Raw genomic sequence first — 16,998 nt, 5'->3', positions numbered from 1 at the left:
ATTGATTAGTGTATCTGCAGTGGTCTTGTGGCAATCACTAAGAGCTCTTAAAAAACCCCACTGGATTTAGAACATAGAAAACACCCTAAAATTATATTATGCATTGGTATTTTCAGTCCTAAGACAACTGAGGGCATATAACCTGTTGGGTGCCAGGGCTTTTTAAGACATTAATTTCTTTAAAAGTTCCATAGTTTTATTTAAGATCATATTAACATTCAGCTCTTTTACCTATAAAGTAATGCCTGATAAACAAGGTGCAGGTAGATTCAAAATGGGTCAAGGAGACAGCATTTAGAAGCAGTTGTTGGATGATATATATTCAGCAGTTTAGAGAGGGCAAGAGCTCATCTGCACTGCTCTAATTACTGTATGCATTATCTGTACAGCATGGTGATGTCTCTTGGTGTTTACTGTGTTAAATATTCTGTGAATTGGTTTTATCAGAAGTATCACCTATAACTGGGCAAGAGATTACAGTCTACAGTATGGTGACCAGACATCCACGTTTTCCAGGGACAGTCACGTTTTTGACTGTCTGTCCCTGACTGGAGCTGTCCCAGGAAATGTCCCAGTTTTTACTGCGCATGCAAAATGGTCTGCAAAGTGAAAATACATGACAAGGAAGCTGCTATTGAAGCCAACTGGCAACAGGGTTTACCGTGCTGTTTATTTTGACCAACAGAGGGTGCTGCTCGCTGTAGCAGCTTTAAGTAATTCATCTTCCTTTACTGATTACTTGTTATATAAAGTTATATTGTTATGTATTATATCATTAATGGATTTAAAATAAGAATATGTCATTAATAGCATGGAAAAACAAATGAAATTTATAATAAAGTATCTGCAAAGAACAACAATAAATGTAAGTCAGCACATTACAGCATAGATTACGTTGCCCTTTGCTGGAAAAGAAGTGACTGAAAAGAAGCATTATAATGCATAAAAGATCAAAATAAAATATATAATTAAGAAAAACAGGTCCATAGGATATACCATTTGAGATAACTGACAGTTAGGTGAAATAGTGTAATAATAATAATTATTGTTATTATTATTATTATTATTATTATTATTATACAATACTGAATATCTTTTTGTCATGACTACAAAGTGGAAATATCCCTTACAATATGAGGCATCTAAGGGGGGCAATCAGCCCTTCAGAAATGAATTTCAGGCCCTGATATAATACATAGCGTGTTTCATATGATTTCAGTTGTAATACTGAGGGAAATGGCAGTCAAGTGAGATAATTTCTTTTGAAATTCCTATGCAAGTTTTCCAGCAAGCAAGTTAGTAGTCTACCATCTACCTTTTAGGAAAGATCCAGGTATAGGTGAGGGAAAAATGAGAAGAGACGGAATTTTAGAAGAGAGTACGAAGAGTAATGCAAAGAGTGTGACCAAGGTGCTGTGGAGTCAGCTGCAATAGTTCCTAGATTCAAACATTGCTAATATATGTTTAGTTAAATTTTATGCCACAATGTCATCTACTGTATACAGTGTAGAAAATAATAAAGTAATATGCAACAGAAGACAATTAAAAATGATAAACTTTACCACTGTATCAGAATTTAATTGAGACATATTCAGTAAAGTATGATACACTATAGTTCATGACATTAATACCACGGTCAAAATACACAAAATTGAATTGTCCCACTTTTTTAAATAATAGATAAGTAACTTGTGCAATTTAAATTGCATATTTACCATTTCAGATACATGGTCACCTTAGTATACAGATAGAGCTGTGAGTAATTTCAGAGTAAAGCTTAAAGATACGCTCAGTAATTCTTTTGTTTGTGTTGTCTTAGACTTATACTGACACCTAGTGATGTGGATGCAGCAAAAATAGTATTCAGTAACCAATACCATTGTAGAAATTCACTATTCACAGTTAGCCAGGTTTAGTTTAATCCATGCGTGAAAGGGTCCAATAACAGGGAGTTTACTTAGATTAAACAAGTAGTATTTGGCTGGTCATGTGATCCTAACATGGCAGTCCCCAGATTGGACCCTCTCTATTTAGAATAAAACAACTTTTATGAGTTTACTGATGTGACTGGAGTTTTCTGACTCTATTTTAAGAGTGCTAGTGCTAAGTGCAGCACTATGCTTTAAGTCATGGGGTATGGCCACAATGTTTTGGTATTTTCGTGTAAGCAAGTGTATTTGGTGAAAATGCACTTGCATTGTGCTAATGGGCTGGGCAGCTATATAAACAAAGACAGCACAATCATAAACAAATGGTAGTGTAAATGCACTGTATGCAAACAATTATAAAAATTTAAATTTTGACTTACATTCTTAATATGTACTCCTTTTGTACAGAAATTTGGATTTAGGCTCCGTTAAATTGAATGGAAGTATTACTAATCATATTGACAAGTGACACACTGTGACGTGGCGGAGGGCTGGTCTGGGTCGTGATTATACACACCCGGTCCCTTATTAGGCTAAGTAAGCCTCCGAGAGGGATAAATGGCGACTGCGGAAGGTGGTGCGAAGAGATTGAGATCGTTTACGGTCAGCTGACCGTCATGTGTGTGTTTGTGTCGTTTGTTTAAAATTTTCATTAAATTATTATTTATATTGTCAAGCCGGTTCTCGCCTCCTACTTGCCCGTTTATATCCCTTTACACACACAAATCATGGCTAGTATTAGCAGTGAATGTATTGGCCTTCCTATTCTTTTACACGCACTTCACTTCTACTGGTCGATTTGCTTTAAAAAATGTATTTATTTATTTAAACACAAAACATTTTATCAAAAAAATATAAAAATAAACAATTTACCCTCTCCAACTTCTTTCACCTGCCCCTTTTGAGTTAAAATCACTCTACGGCAACAAGTGGAGCATTAATACAAATCAGATCATAAATACAATTGTAAATATTAACGTAATAAAATTAGTAATAATAATAATAATAATGTAACACTTTCCAATAATGTTACATTCGTCAACATTAATTATTGCATTAGCTATTGTGAACTGAAAATTAACAATTTATTTTTTACAGTATTTATTCATATTTGTTAATGTTAGTTAATAAAAATACAATTGTTCATTGATAGTTCACGTTAGTTAATAGTGCTTGAATATTCACAAATAAAACTTTTATTTTTAAGTCAAGTCAAGTCAAGTGGTTTTTATTGTCGTTTCAACCATATATAGTTAATACAGTACACAGCGAAACAAGACAACGTTCCTCCAGGACAATGGTGCTACATAAAACAACATATGACAAACACAGAACCACATGAGACTACACAGACTAAATAACATACCTATATAAAGTGCACGTGCAAACGTGTGCAAAAAGTACTGGACAGTACAATAAATTACTAACAATGAACGGGACAATAGACACAGTAAGAGACAGTGCAGCACCGACCAGTACACAGTAGTGCAAAAGATGACAGTTTCTAAAAATGCCAAATGTAAACATAACATACTATGAGATAGTGTTCTATGCACATAGCAGTTACTGAGGTAGCAGCCAGTTATAAATTGACAATAATAAAAGTGCAACTCAGGACACGTGTGTGTGTGTGTGTGTGTGTGTGTGTGTGTGTGTGTGTGTGTGTGTGTGTGTGAGCGTGTATTTATCACTTTGTGGGGACCAAATGTCCCCATAAGGATAGTAAAACCCGAAATGTTTGACCTTGTGGGGACATTTTGTCGGTCCCCATGAGGAAAACAGCTTATAAATCATACTAAATGATGTTTTTTGAAAAGGTAAAAATGCAGAATGTTTTCTGTGAGGGTTAGGTTTAGGGGTTGGGTTAGGTTTAGGGGATATAATATAACGTTAGTACAGTATAAAAACCATTATGTCTATGGAAAGTCCCCATAAAACATGGAAACACAACGTGTGTGTGTGTGTGTGTGTGTGTGTGTGTGTGTGTGTGTGTGTGTGTGTGTGTGTGTGTGTGTGTGTGTCAAACCAGTCTCTGAGTATTGAGGAGTCTGATGGCTTGGGGGAAGAAGCTGTTACACAGTCTGGCCGTGAGGGCCCGAATGCTTCGCTACCTCTTGCCAGACGGGAGGAGGGTAAAGAGTTTGTGTGAGGGGTGAGTGGTGTCTTCCACAATGCTGGTTGCTTTGCGGATACAGTGTTTTTTGTAAATGTCTTTGATGGAGGGAAGAGAGACCCCGATGATTTTCTCAGCTGTCTTCACTATCCTCTGCAGGGCTTTACGGTCCGAAACGGTGCAAGTCCCAAACCAGGCAGTGATGCAGCTGCTCAGGATGCTCTCGATAGTCCCTCTATAGAATGTAGTGAGGATGGGGGTTGGGAGATGTGCTTTCCTCAGCCTTCGAAGAAAGTAGAGACGCTGCTGGGCTTTCTTGGTGATAGAGCTGGTGTTGAGGGACCAGGTGAGGTTCTCCGCCAGGTGAACACCAAGGAATTTGGTGCTCTTGACGATCTCCACAGAGGAGCCGTCGATGTTCAGAGGAGAGTGTTCACCTTGTGCTCTCCTAAAGTCAACAACCATCTCTTTTGTTTTGTTGAAACATGTATTAGTATATGTTGAAATAATAATAATAATAATAATAATAATAATTGAAAAAGAAATCATGACCTCTAGAAAGTTCATGAAACGGCTACAACTGTGTTTGTCATGGACATAGTTTGATGTTCCACTATATTTTTAACTTTATTACCACCTGCTGATGAAATCCCCAAATTGAAAATGCAGGAACAGAGTTTAAACTTTGTGCTGAAAACAGATGTGCTTCTGAAAGGTCAGTGCAATTACCTATTTCTCAGGAAAATAGCAAATTGCGCTTTGCGCCACTTCATCAGCACACAATACACTTGTGCTTTGTGCTGGCATGAAAATTGCTCTAAGAATTAGCTCTCTCATAAAAAGGCAGCACACGGTCTTAACACTGCGCTTAGAACGGCCACAAAAATAAAGCCCTTCATCTCATGTGAGTGCTCATGATTTTAAATATATGTTTCAAAAATACAATTATTTTCTTTAAGAGTAAAACTTGGTTTATAATGTTGAAAAGTACTGAGTGCACTTTTAAAGTGGATACAATGAGAAATTTGAATGAATCAAGCATCCAGTCAGTGCTTGAAGAAATGTAATTATTTTGATATATCTGTGTACAAAGCACAAGACTTTGTTGGAAAAACAGGTGGCATAGTAGCTGGTACTATGGCCTCAGGCATATAGCATACTTGCAGGACATATATGTAACCATGAAGCAATAAATAATAATGTAAAGAATTTACACAGTAAAAAATAAATATAAATGTTAACCCAACAAATGTGCTTCACATGGTAACATATAAATGATCTTGATTCATTCAAGTCAAAAAATCATTTAACACTTCTGCATCAACCAGACTACATTAGGTTACACCAAGAAAATTGATTTTAAGGGACATGATGATGTAGAAATATCTCTTTAACTTAATAATTTCAGCTTACCACTTTTGACAGTGTACACACCAACATATTCTTCAAGGGTGAATGGACCAGATATTTACAGTGCAGCACTGTATAACATAACTCAGCATTAAGGATGCAATCAAAATCACATTCTTCCATCAGATTAATTACCAAAAAGATTTGTTCCATTTCTTACTTGTTTCCAACAATTTGTCTCTATTTAAATTATGTTAATAAGTAGAGTGTCGGTTCACTCTCAAGGCCTGTAATGGCCTTTTGATCCACCCACCCACTCAACTAACACTAATGAGCAGAAATCTCTAGTCCCCAAAGGATTCAGTCATGGAGGCCTGTTGCTATGAGACAAACATTTAACCAGAAAGTGTGCCCTAACCGTTATCGATGGCTGAAGGAATGTTCTGTTTATATACATAAAAAATGGATGCATCTGTAACAGCAGCCAGCTGGCACATGCTGTGCAGTGTGTATAAAACCTCACTCCCCTGGCCTCTAGAGGCTCACTAGCGACGCTGATGTTGGGGGCTGTAGACTTTAGCCTCCTCATTAATGCACCCACCACCCATGCCGGAGACGCCGGTTCGAATCCCCCTCAGAGCGGGTCAAGCAGGACTGTTACATATATGTGCTGTGGCCATAACAGAAACAGAATTCCTCTGAGAAGATAAGTTTGCCTATTCTCTCCTGTAGCTGCACTGGCACATTATGTTGCAACTCTCTCACAACTGGATCCGTCATTGTCATTTTTTTGGCCATTCTTCTCATCTTTTGCAAGAGTTTGAGTGTTTGTCTGGCAACAACTCTTTGCGTTTAACTCTTTGTTTATCATACATTATGCAATGTTGAAAGGTTTTGTCTCCTCAGCTGTCTTTAGAATTATTTAGTGAAATACAGGAGTGTTTACCACCAGTACAGCGATTCTGTCTTTCAAGCCCCATTAAGCTGCTAAGAGGGTGGCATAGTTTTGGTCACAGGCTAAGAATGACAATTAGCATTAACATTTGCAATTCAGATAGTTGTAATGCATGAAAGAGAGAGCGTGGCGGTTCAATACACTTCCATTAACAGTTGCTGGATTCATGTGTCCAGTAGCCTAATGACTATTTCATTCCGACACCTAACTGACTAAACTTGAAGCAGCAAGAGAGAAAATAGATTTTTGGATTTTTCAACCTCACATAATATGTAAAGATTAAGATTATTAAATTTGAATCCAAATCAATGTTATTTAAAATTAGTAGCGATGTAACATTTAAAACAAAAGCTGAATATGAAGACAAATGATCTCTTTACAGATATTAGCAACATGTTTTACAATTGCATTGCCCCCCTTGATTTTCCTTGTATCATCCCTGCAACTTCTGACACCCAAAGACCAATGCTGAAACATGAACAAGGGGAACATCAGTGTTGGGTAAGTTACTTTCAAAAAGTAACCCAATACTGATTACTAATTATTTTAGATCAATTGTAATTAGATTACATTGCCAATTACTTTATCTGGAATAGATTACTGGATTAGATTACTAATTACTTTACTTTTGAATTTACTTTCTAAAACCAATCAAATCTGCAGGAAAAAAACAAAACAAATGAGACAATAATAGCTCTTTTAGTACTTTAATATTGACTGAAATATTAGCCAAATTACAGCAATATGACAAAAACAGCAACTTGGCAAAAGAGATCCAGTGCATTTCTAAAATGCAACTTAACTTACTTATCTCAAATATGCTGTAGTAGTATCTTCAGGTATGTATGTGTGTGTGTGTGTGTGTGTGTGTGTGTGTGTGTGTGTGTGTGTCCTTGCTATCTACAACATCCGTAGCTGTGTTTACCTGTGTTTGTATTGGTGTGAAAGAAAGAAAAAGAATCATAATGAACTAAACATTTCTGAAAACCCATTTGGATACAGCTTTGATAGTAAAATCATTGTGTATTTGAATGCTTGTATATGCACACTGACAAGAAACAACAGGTTTGCTTGTGTGTTGCATCATGCATTTATGTCTGTTGTGTGTACATGTGCAGCAAGATATTTGATGAAACAATGGGGGTGGTGCACAAAATGAAAATTAGACTGAATGTTTATGGACGAGCACCTCTGTGAGGGCTAAAATGAATTACCATCATTTCAGGTCTGCATATTGTGATGAAAGTTGATAGAGGAAAAAAAATAATTTTGTACTTATTTTTTTCAGCCATAGTGGAATGAAATAAGACTTTTGGAGGGAAATAGAGAAAAAATATATAAATAAATAACAATAATATTATTAATTATAATAATAAATTACAATTACATTATATATATATATATATATGTAAATTAAGAGACCACTACAAAATTATCAGTTTCTCTGGATTTACTATTTATAGGTATGTGTTTGAGTGATTTTTAGTTTTATTCTATATATTACTGACAACATTGCTTCCAAATTCCAAACAACAATATTGTCATTTAGAGCATTTATTTGCAGAAAATTACAACTGGTCAAAATAACAAAAAATGCTGTGTTTTCAGACCTCGAGTAATGCAAAGAAAACAAGTTCATATTCATTTTTAAACAACACAATACTAATGTTTTAACTTGGAGGTGGAATACATTTGTGTGAAAAACTACAACCTAAAAATGCCACAGAGTTGAAGGTTAATGCCACACTGTAAAAAAAACAATCTTGCAGCTGTGGTTAACAGAATAATTATGTAGAAAATACAGTTAAATATAAACCACTTTACAGTTTAATATGGTTGTAAATTACATGCTGGCACTGTAAAAAAATAATAATAATAATAAAAAAAAATAAACTTATGTTAAATTTACAGTAAAAGAAATTCATAAACATGCCTTCTGACACTGTATAAATCTGTTGTTTACTTTATAAAGTATTTGTTAATCATGATGACATGAAGTTTACCAATAGTGGCTCTTCCAAGAACAATGACCAATAAGAATATGGAGACAGTGCTCAGTGTGACTCACACAAACACTAAACATCATCAGGTTAACACATGTGAGATTTAAATAATGCAGTAAACATGAACTAAATTACATCTAATATAACACGGAACACCCCAGTGTACATAACTGATATTAAAAATATGATGAAACAACTATTCCCATAAAATATACTGAAATATAATGGGTCACGCCGGGAATTGTGGGAATGCCCGATTACTGTTTTTTACTGTAATTGTAACAATAATTTACTGTAAAAAAAGTACATGTACTCTCTTGTTCTTTTTACCATTAATTTTATAGGAAAATCTTACTTTTTACATTTAAATAATGTAATTTTACATCATTATATTGTAAAAACTCTATTGTCTTTCAAAATATATATAAAAAAATTACAGTATATTTTACAGTTAATATTTGTTAATCAATTAACATTTTATTTCTGTAGCATTTTTACAGTATTTTACTCTTAAAATGACTGACATTTTTTACAGTGCACAAATTGGTAACTCATAACAGCCACACAGTAGCTCGCCCTTGCTGATTATTTAAGACCCTTCTGCATGCATTGAGAAGAAAGAAAATGTTTTATTCTTTTTGTAGTGTAGTGTAAATATTTGACACGTTCCACCATCCTCATTAATCATAAAGTATTTAGTTGCATTTGGCTTCATATTGCATTCTCTTTTTTTATACACTGCATATCAGGACCACTAACCTCATATTCTCACGTGCAGCCTTGACAAAGCTTTTTCGAAAAGTACATCTCTCTTAGACGGTTCTGTCATGATTATTCAAAAAAAAAAAAAAAAAAAATTATATAAGAAATGTCTCACTTGCCCACCCCTCTCTCTCTCTCCCGCCCCCTTTCTTCTTGTTTCCTCTCCTCCGGTCTGTCTCATACTCCCGTCTCGCTGTTGATCCGTCTGTAAAATGACCGCGCGCGCACATCCGATCGTCAGGATGCATGTGGAGGATGGAGCTGAACTCGACGATGTCATTCGGATGTAAATAGGTTAACCTCGTGGACAGATCAGACACAGAAATTTTGCCTCCTGACCTTTCTGACGCTTTACTTATTGTTATTCTAAAAAGCAAACCATCATGGATCTGTCATTTATGGCTGCGCAGGTAGGATATTTCACTCTTTTGTCTTACAAAAAAAAAAATAAAATAATTATAATATATATATATATATATATATATATATATATATATATATATATATATATATATATATATATATATATAGTCGTAGGCAACATTAAACTTGGAACTTCAAGTGGAACTCATAGTTGAACTCAAACTTGATGTTACATTATCAGGATCTTGTATGGTTGCAGCAAACATAATTTCTTGGCAAAAATAATGTACTGTAGCCTATGCATATTAAATGTATAGACTGAGAGCAGATTGCAAATATGAGATTTAAATTGACATTATTACCTAGAAATCATTTAAAAACAAGACAAGTTATGATGTAAAATGAAGAAGAAGCATGCAAGACTCTGTTCTACTCTATCTACTAATTAAACTCTATTTCTAGGTCACTGTGTGGTAACTCTACAAAAAGTCAGATTCTTTATTTATTATTGTTTTTTTTTTTTGTTGCTTCCATTAAAACACTTATGATGCATTTTATGTCATTAACAAATCGTGCTGGATAATATGATCATCAGGTTTCTTGTGGAGTCCATGCCAGCCTTAGTGCATACGCATGTCATTAATGCAATATAGAGACATACGCAGTACTAAGATATTCATCGTTTCATTTTTCAACTCAACTTTTCAATCACACACTATGCTGATAATAACATATGAAAAGGATTTGCTAAAAAAAAAAATAAAAAAAAAATTACTGTAGATTAGAAACAATAGCGAATACAATACATTTTCACTAGTGGCCTTATGTAGGCAAACAGACCATACATAAAAAGTAAAGCATTAAACCTCTTGCTCATTTGGTAATTTTTCTGATGCCATTAAATAAAAAACTGTTACTTTAATAGTCATATGCCAACTTCTACAATATTTTAGCCTACTACTTTAAGAACCACAGTGTCAGGCTATTGTCAATGTAGTTGTCAATCAGCAAGCAAACTTTTTGTGTTCCCATTATTGTTAGGATTTTTATTCCAAAAAATGTTATTTTTCTAATAAAGTACTATTGGGATTAGAAGGCAACAGGTTGGACTACAAGGCCAAGCAATACACTAAACTTGACCTGCAGTCATTGTTGTCTTACTGTTCCACAGAGACCTGCCAGAAGAAAAAAGTTAAATAGAGAGAAAAGACAAACAGACAGATAAGACAGACGGATGGACAGACCGACTGACCGACCGACCGACAGATAGATTTCCTCATGTTTCATTAACTTCTCAAGTCAATAGAATGAAGGGTTTTCACACTACAGTAGTATAATTAATAGTATAATAAAACATAATTTTCCTTCTTCAAGATGCCATCTATTTTGTGAAGTGCATCAGTCCCTCCTTCAGCAAAGCACCCAAAAAACATGATGCTGCCACCCACATGCTTCATGGTTGGGATGTTCTTCGGCTAGTTTCCAAGCTGCTTAAAGGCACAGTTAACTTAGTGTATGTAAACTTCTGACCCACTGGAATTGTGATATAGTAAATTAAACAATCTGTGAACAATTGTTGGAAAAATTACTTTTGTCATGCACAATGTAGATGTCCTAGATGACTTGCAGAGCAGTTTTGCTTAAAATTACATCTGAAAATTGCACTGACACCATCATTTAAATGTAGGCAGCTAAGTGAAGTGAACAGCATCATTGAAACATCAGTAAATGATAGGTTTCCCCCTCAGTTGTAAAGCTGAATGAGCTATTGAAATTATTTATAGGCGTGTATCACAGACTAGACCATGCTGCATCTTTGGGTTTTATCCGGGGCCAGACAGAAAGAGGTTAAAAGGCATCAGGGAGAGATCTCACCATTTCTTTGTGTCTTCTCTTATTGTCATTTCCCTTGACAGCCAAGAGGCAGTCACTGTATTATTAATGCCCGAGATCAACTTCAAGCCCTGCCAGTGCCCAAATTAGCCTGGCAGTGTTATTCCCTAAGAATAGACACTACCCTCATAAAGTCACTTCTGATAGGTAAGATGTTGGTTTGAATGATTTCTGATGCCAAATATGATCTGTTTCAGCAAGGACCTCTCTGGTAACTGCACGTGGATGAGTGGATTTAGGTCTCAGTTTCAATGGACTTGTGGCTCTAAATTGAGAGTTTTTAGATTGGGAAAATCATAATATGCATCAATCTAAGGCTAAATAATTTTACAGTTAATTTTCATCCCTCATTTGTGCCTTTGAAGCAAATTAATCTTTGGCTTTATGTGTTTTGTCAGGTGTTGAAAATTGCCACTGTTTGTGTGGTCTTTCACAATGGCCCTGATTGCTGGCTAAATTTCCATTATTGCTCCAACTTCCCTTATGTATCTCATGGCTCAGATAGTGTTGTGTCCTTTCGCTACCTTTAATTGAATTGCTCCAGTTTGTTAAAATGGTGCAGAAAGGTGAACTTAATTTTTTTGTCAACAAGCTAACTTATGTTAATAGGAAGGCGGGAATTATTTTTTTTCTCTGCATTATTTGTATAGTATTGGAATTAAATAGGTGCACATTTATAATAATGAGTTATGCACCTTTTTAATTCCAATTCTGTACAAATAATGAAGAGAAAAAAACATTCTTGGCTTCCTATAATGTAAACCTTCATTAAGATTCTCACAAATGATTTACATTCATCTTTTGGGTCATTCTGTGTCAACGCAAGTAGAGGTTTGTTTTTATGTGAATAAATAAAGGTATATTTCTAGTTTCAATGGTATCATTTTACAATAAGGTTCCATTTGTGAACTAACAAAGAACAATACTTTACAGCATTTACTAATCTTAGTTATTGTTAATTTCAACATGTAATCATTTTTTAAATCAAAAGTATTTTTTTTAACATTAGTTAATATACTATGAACTAACAATGAAAAAAATGTTTTGTCTAGCATCAACAAAGACTAATAAATGCTGTAATATATACATATATATATATATATATATATATATATATATATATATATAGGTAATTGTTTGTTCATGATATCTAATGCATTAACTAATGTTAACAAATGGAACCTTATTGTAAAGAGTTATGGTTTTAACATTATTTGCACTTCAGACCTTTTTTGTTGGACAAGAAAAGTTAGCTTCATACCATCTGACCCTTATTTGGTTTTTGACCACTGAAAATGGCTTAAATGAAACAATTTATAGATGCAGCTACATTGAGATCCCAGTATCATTAGGATGTTCCCATGTAGAGCCTTATAATCCTTATAATGGAGACTAAAATTACATTAATATTCCTTCAATTCCTCTGGAGTTAAAAGGTTAGTTCACCCCAAAATCTAAATTCTCTCATGGTTTACTTACATTTAAGCCATCCCAGATGTGTATGACTTTCCTTCTTCAGCAGAAACAAATCAAATATTTTAATAAGCCCATTTCAGCTCTGTAGGTCCTTATAATGCAAGTAAACAGGTGCCATCTAGGGCTGGGCGATATGTCTTAAAAATAATATTTATACATTTTTCAGCCCATTGACAATATTCAATATGTATCTCGATAATGATGTATTTGCTCTTATATAAGAGGAACCATTATTTCATCCAAACAGCCATTGTAGCCAAGTAGATTAAATATTTTAAAGGCATTAAATAAAAATCTAATTATTAGTTTTTCATTAAATAAACACAAGGGAGAATGAAATTCAATCATTTTCATTGATGTGCACTTTATATTTATATTTCATACACAATGATACATAGCAGCTTAATAAAAAGCATTTTGTACCTTCAAATGTTTTTCCTAATACAATTTTGGTGAATGAACAAGGTGTGCAAAGCTACTGACTTTTTTGAAACCCCAGTTAAACATTGCATAATACTAAATTATTACTGGACACATCAGGTTGATTATTATAATAAAATGCTGAATTATCATTATTATTCTGATTATTAGATTTGCGTTATACAAAAGTACAATATTTCTTTCCTGTTTACTTCACCTGGGGCTTTAATTTTTACACTGAATTTGCTGTCTTATTTACTTCAACTTCACAAGGAGCTTTAATTATGACACAGAAATGGCAACGTGTATTTGACCGTTTACAATGTTCCGCAAATCCTGAAATGCTGTAACCTCCTCCTTTTCTGTTTTTATGTTATTATTTGCATAAAAAAACTTGGGCTGGGAATCAATATTTTTTTTAACTAATTGTAAACTGGTTGGTTTGAGCAATGGAGGAGTCAGGAGACAGCGAAGCAGGTTTTGAGGTCAGTACCTTTAATTTAAGGGTGTCTATACATATGATGGTAACCGCCGTCAACATAAAACATGCATAACAAAAATAGCACACTCGGGCTGTCATGCTTTCTGGACACTCCTCTCTCTCCCTCTCGACACTTGGCGTTCCTTAAATGTCTCTTTCCGTATCACTATAACAAGACACAGGTGTTAGAGATAATTACAAACCAGGTAACAAGCCTTACCGCTCTCTCTCTCCCGCAGACCGACACACGACCACGCCCCCATGCCACACTAATTATGTATTTTCTGTAATTAATTGTGATTAAACACAATTAAATTATGGTACATGATACATTACAACAAACATAAAAAATCTACATAAATAGATTTAATTTATACTTTAGAATTTGGCTAGTCATCATTTATTTTAAATACAAATTTGTATGTTCAAATATTCAGGTTTTTTTCTTTTCTGTGGTTAGTGTTAGAGGGAATGATACATTGTTTCATGGAGTTGACAATAGCCCAGACATCTCTGATCTTTGAGAAAAGTCCAATGAGAATTGGCATGTGGGATTTGGATGCCACTCCCCCAGACATACGGGTATAAAGGAGTGTCGCCTGCAAACACACTTTCAGGTTTCGCACTGAGGAGCCGAACCAAAGAACTGGCCATTTCAGCGGTTGGTTCAGTGTTGTGGTAAGAGAGACACAACGTCTCGTTCCTTCCATCAGGGAACAGAGGTTACATTAGTAACCGAGATGTTCCCTATCTGTCACTCACTTGACATTGTGTCGATGATTTGACACTAGGGGTCCCAATGGAAAACTACACAAGAGCTGAACCGGGTTATGCAGACTGGCGATGCGAGACAGGTGAATTAACACAAAGGCAGAAACCTGTGTGCCTCATAGCCAGCTCAGCAAGCCGGCGTGTAACTAGCCCCAACACACTGGCAGGCATGAAGTGGTCCCCTACACCTTGGGGAGTGGCTAACTGCTCAGAAGTATAAGGACTGGCTGGCCCAGCCATAACCTTCTCTCTATTGTTCTCCCCAAAAAAGGAACAAATCGTTCAGCTGGGGGCCATATAAGGTCCACATTGGGGGGTGTCCCTCCAAAGAGGAGGACACCGCGGAAACCACACCCGGCCATTTTGTGGAATATACATAACATGGGGTTACCTAAGGAGACAAGCAGTACATGTAGAGCAATTACCTCAGTACGGGGGCCTAAGTGATGCACATACTGGGGTGGCGGCGAGCCTCTCTGAAGAATCGTTGGCCTCTGGGCTTAGGAGGAAGAACGTCTAGGGTTCACTTTTCTGCGAACGCAGCTGGGAAATGAGTGCACACCTCAAGGGAGGGGAAATGCACTATGTGCAAGCGGTACTCCTGGCCAGCTGGCCCGAACATACCTTTTTGTGTTACCTGATAACACATGGCATCACTTGCAAGTTCACCACCTGATCTCACACGCTACACACATTGAAGGTGGAGGGGGACAGCCGTCCCTCCAACCTCTCCTGCAGAAAGGAAAGCATTGATATGACTGCGCATCTCTGGGAGTCTTTGCATCGGGAAGAACACCACTTAGTGAACAGACGCCACTTCAGGTTAACAGGCACCTCATTAGGGGGCCCTGGACTGAGTGACCATGTCTATCACCGTGGGTGGTAGGCCACTTAAGTCTTCCACGTCCCATCCAAGGGCCAGACATGGAGATTCCAGAGGTCAAGTCGCGGGTGACGGATGGTAGGAGGACCAAGTCGGAGAGCCGCTGGAGTGGCTTTCCCTCTTACGAGAGAAAGCTACGACCTCAACGTTGCTAAAATCATGCCCTCGCTGTGGGAGCATGACCCATCCACAAGCGCTGTCCCCGCGTGACTCCCCACGCCCAACACATGAGGCAGTGATAGTGGTCATGGGAAGCGGAGATGTAATGATTGCAACCAGGAAAACTTGGGACTTGGGCAGGTCCCCTACTCTCTTGGTGGAGGTGAGCATCGTCAGGAGGGCGGTCTTTAAGGAGAGCGCCTTTAACTCAACTGACTCAAGGGGCTCAAAGGGAGATCCCTGAAGGACCACGGAGAGGTCCCACGAGGGAATGACCTGCAAGTCTTGAAAAAGATGCTTTCATTTGCACCACTCTTTTACAGGAAAATCTACTCTTCTATTTGTGTATATATATATATATATATATATATATATATATATATATATATATATAAGAAGCTCTGCTCAGCTGTGGAAGCGCCCAGGGGTGTTTTCTCAGCACAACCGTTGTGTGTGAGGGGGAGAACCGCTGTAATGCGCTGTAGATCCAACAGCCTTTCAGAGAGAAAGATGAATGGAACAGCAGGAGTAATTCAGCTCTGTGAATACGTCCGCTCGACTCCGAAAAATAAATCTTAATGTGTGTTCTTTATACCCGTATGTCTGGGGGAATGGCATGCAAATCCCACACACCAATTCTCATTGTCCTTTCCTCAAATATCAGAGATGTCTGGGCTCCCAAGGGTGACCCCTAGTGTCAACTCATCGACACAACTTCGAGTGAGTGACAGATAGGGAACAAGGTAACAAGACTAATAACCTTAAACCAATGACAAACTAGAACTGATAAGACAATAAACCAATGAAAACAAGACACATGAATATGTGAAAATCATGAAACATGGGAAACATGAAATCACATGACAAAGGAACCACATGACATGAAACAGGAACTAGAATTCCAAAATAAATGACATGAAAACAAAACACGAACAAAAACACATCTAGACATGACAGATATAAAACATATTGAATGCTAAAGTTTAATTTTCTGAAGTTTAAAATCTCAAATTATTATTTTCTCTGGCTGCTGTTCAGTCTCTACAAGTATGCAGTCCCTGTTTGCAGCTCATTGAACGAACAGATCCTTCAGTCTCTGTCACGCGCACATGCAGGGTCTCTCTTTCGCGGTTCAGTTTTTTGAAAATCAGAAGACAGTATTTGCACATTTCTTGCCCGTATCTCTTGCGCGCCTGCTTCATGTGAAGTCTTCATTCTCTTGGATAAAGAGCTGAAATGGGCTTTTACAATTATTAATTTCGGTTCTGCTGAAAAAGGAAAGTCATACACATCTGGGATGGCTTAAAGGTAAGTAAATCATGAGAGAATTTTCATTTTTGTGTAAAATAACCATTTATTTGTAAAAACTATAACTTTGGAAAAACAACACACACACACAAAAAAGTGCCCCCCCTCTCATTTTTATACTCACTCAATTGGC

At 36.4% G+C, this 16,998-nt stretch overlaps 1 protein-coding gene across 1 annotated transcript in view; it reads left to right on the top strand.

Annotated features, from left to right (window-relative positions):
- Window positions 1–9,299: 9,299 nt before the first annotated feature.
- The window catches only part of LOC127623797 (uncharacterized protein C14orf132-like), a 55,725-nt gene continuing 48,026 nt past the window's right edge, over window positions 9,300–16,998 (top strand). Inside the window, exon 1 of the mRNA XM_052098316.1 lies at window positions 9,300–9,521. Within this exon, the coding sequence (XP_051954276.1) occupies window positions 9,495–9,521 (27 nt within the window). The 5' untranslated portion in view covers window positions 9,300–9,494. The remainder of the gene's footprint in view (window positions 9,522–16,998) is intronic.

Source organism: Xyrauchen texanus, chromosome 30, assembly GCF_025860055.1.
Source record: "Xyrauchen texanus isolate HMW12.3.18 chromosome 30, RBS_HiC_50CHRs, whole genome shotgun sequence".
Classification (NCBI taxonomy): Eukaryota; Metazoa; Chordata; class Actinopteri; order Cypriniformes; family Catostomidae; genus Xyrauchen; species Xyrauchen texanus.
The sequence above is the reverse complement of the archived record's forward strand: the minus strand, read 5'-3'. Positions and strand labels throughout refer to the sequence as shown.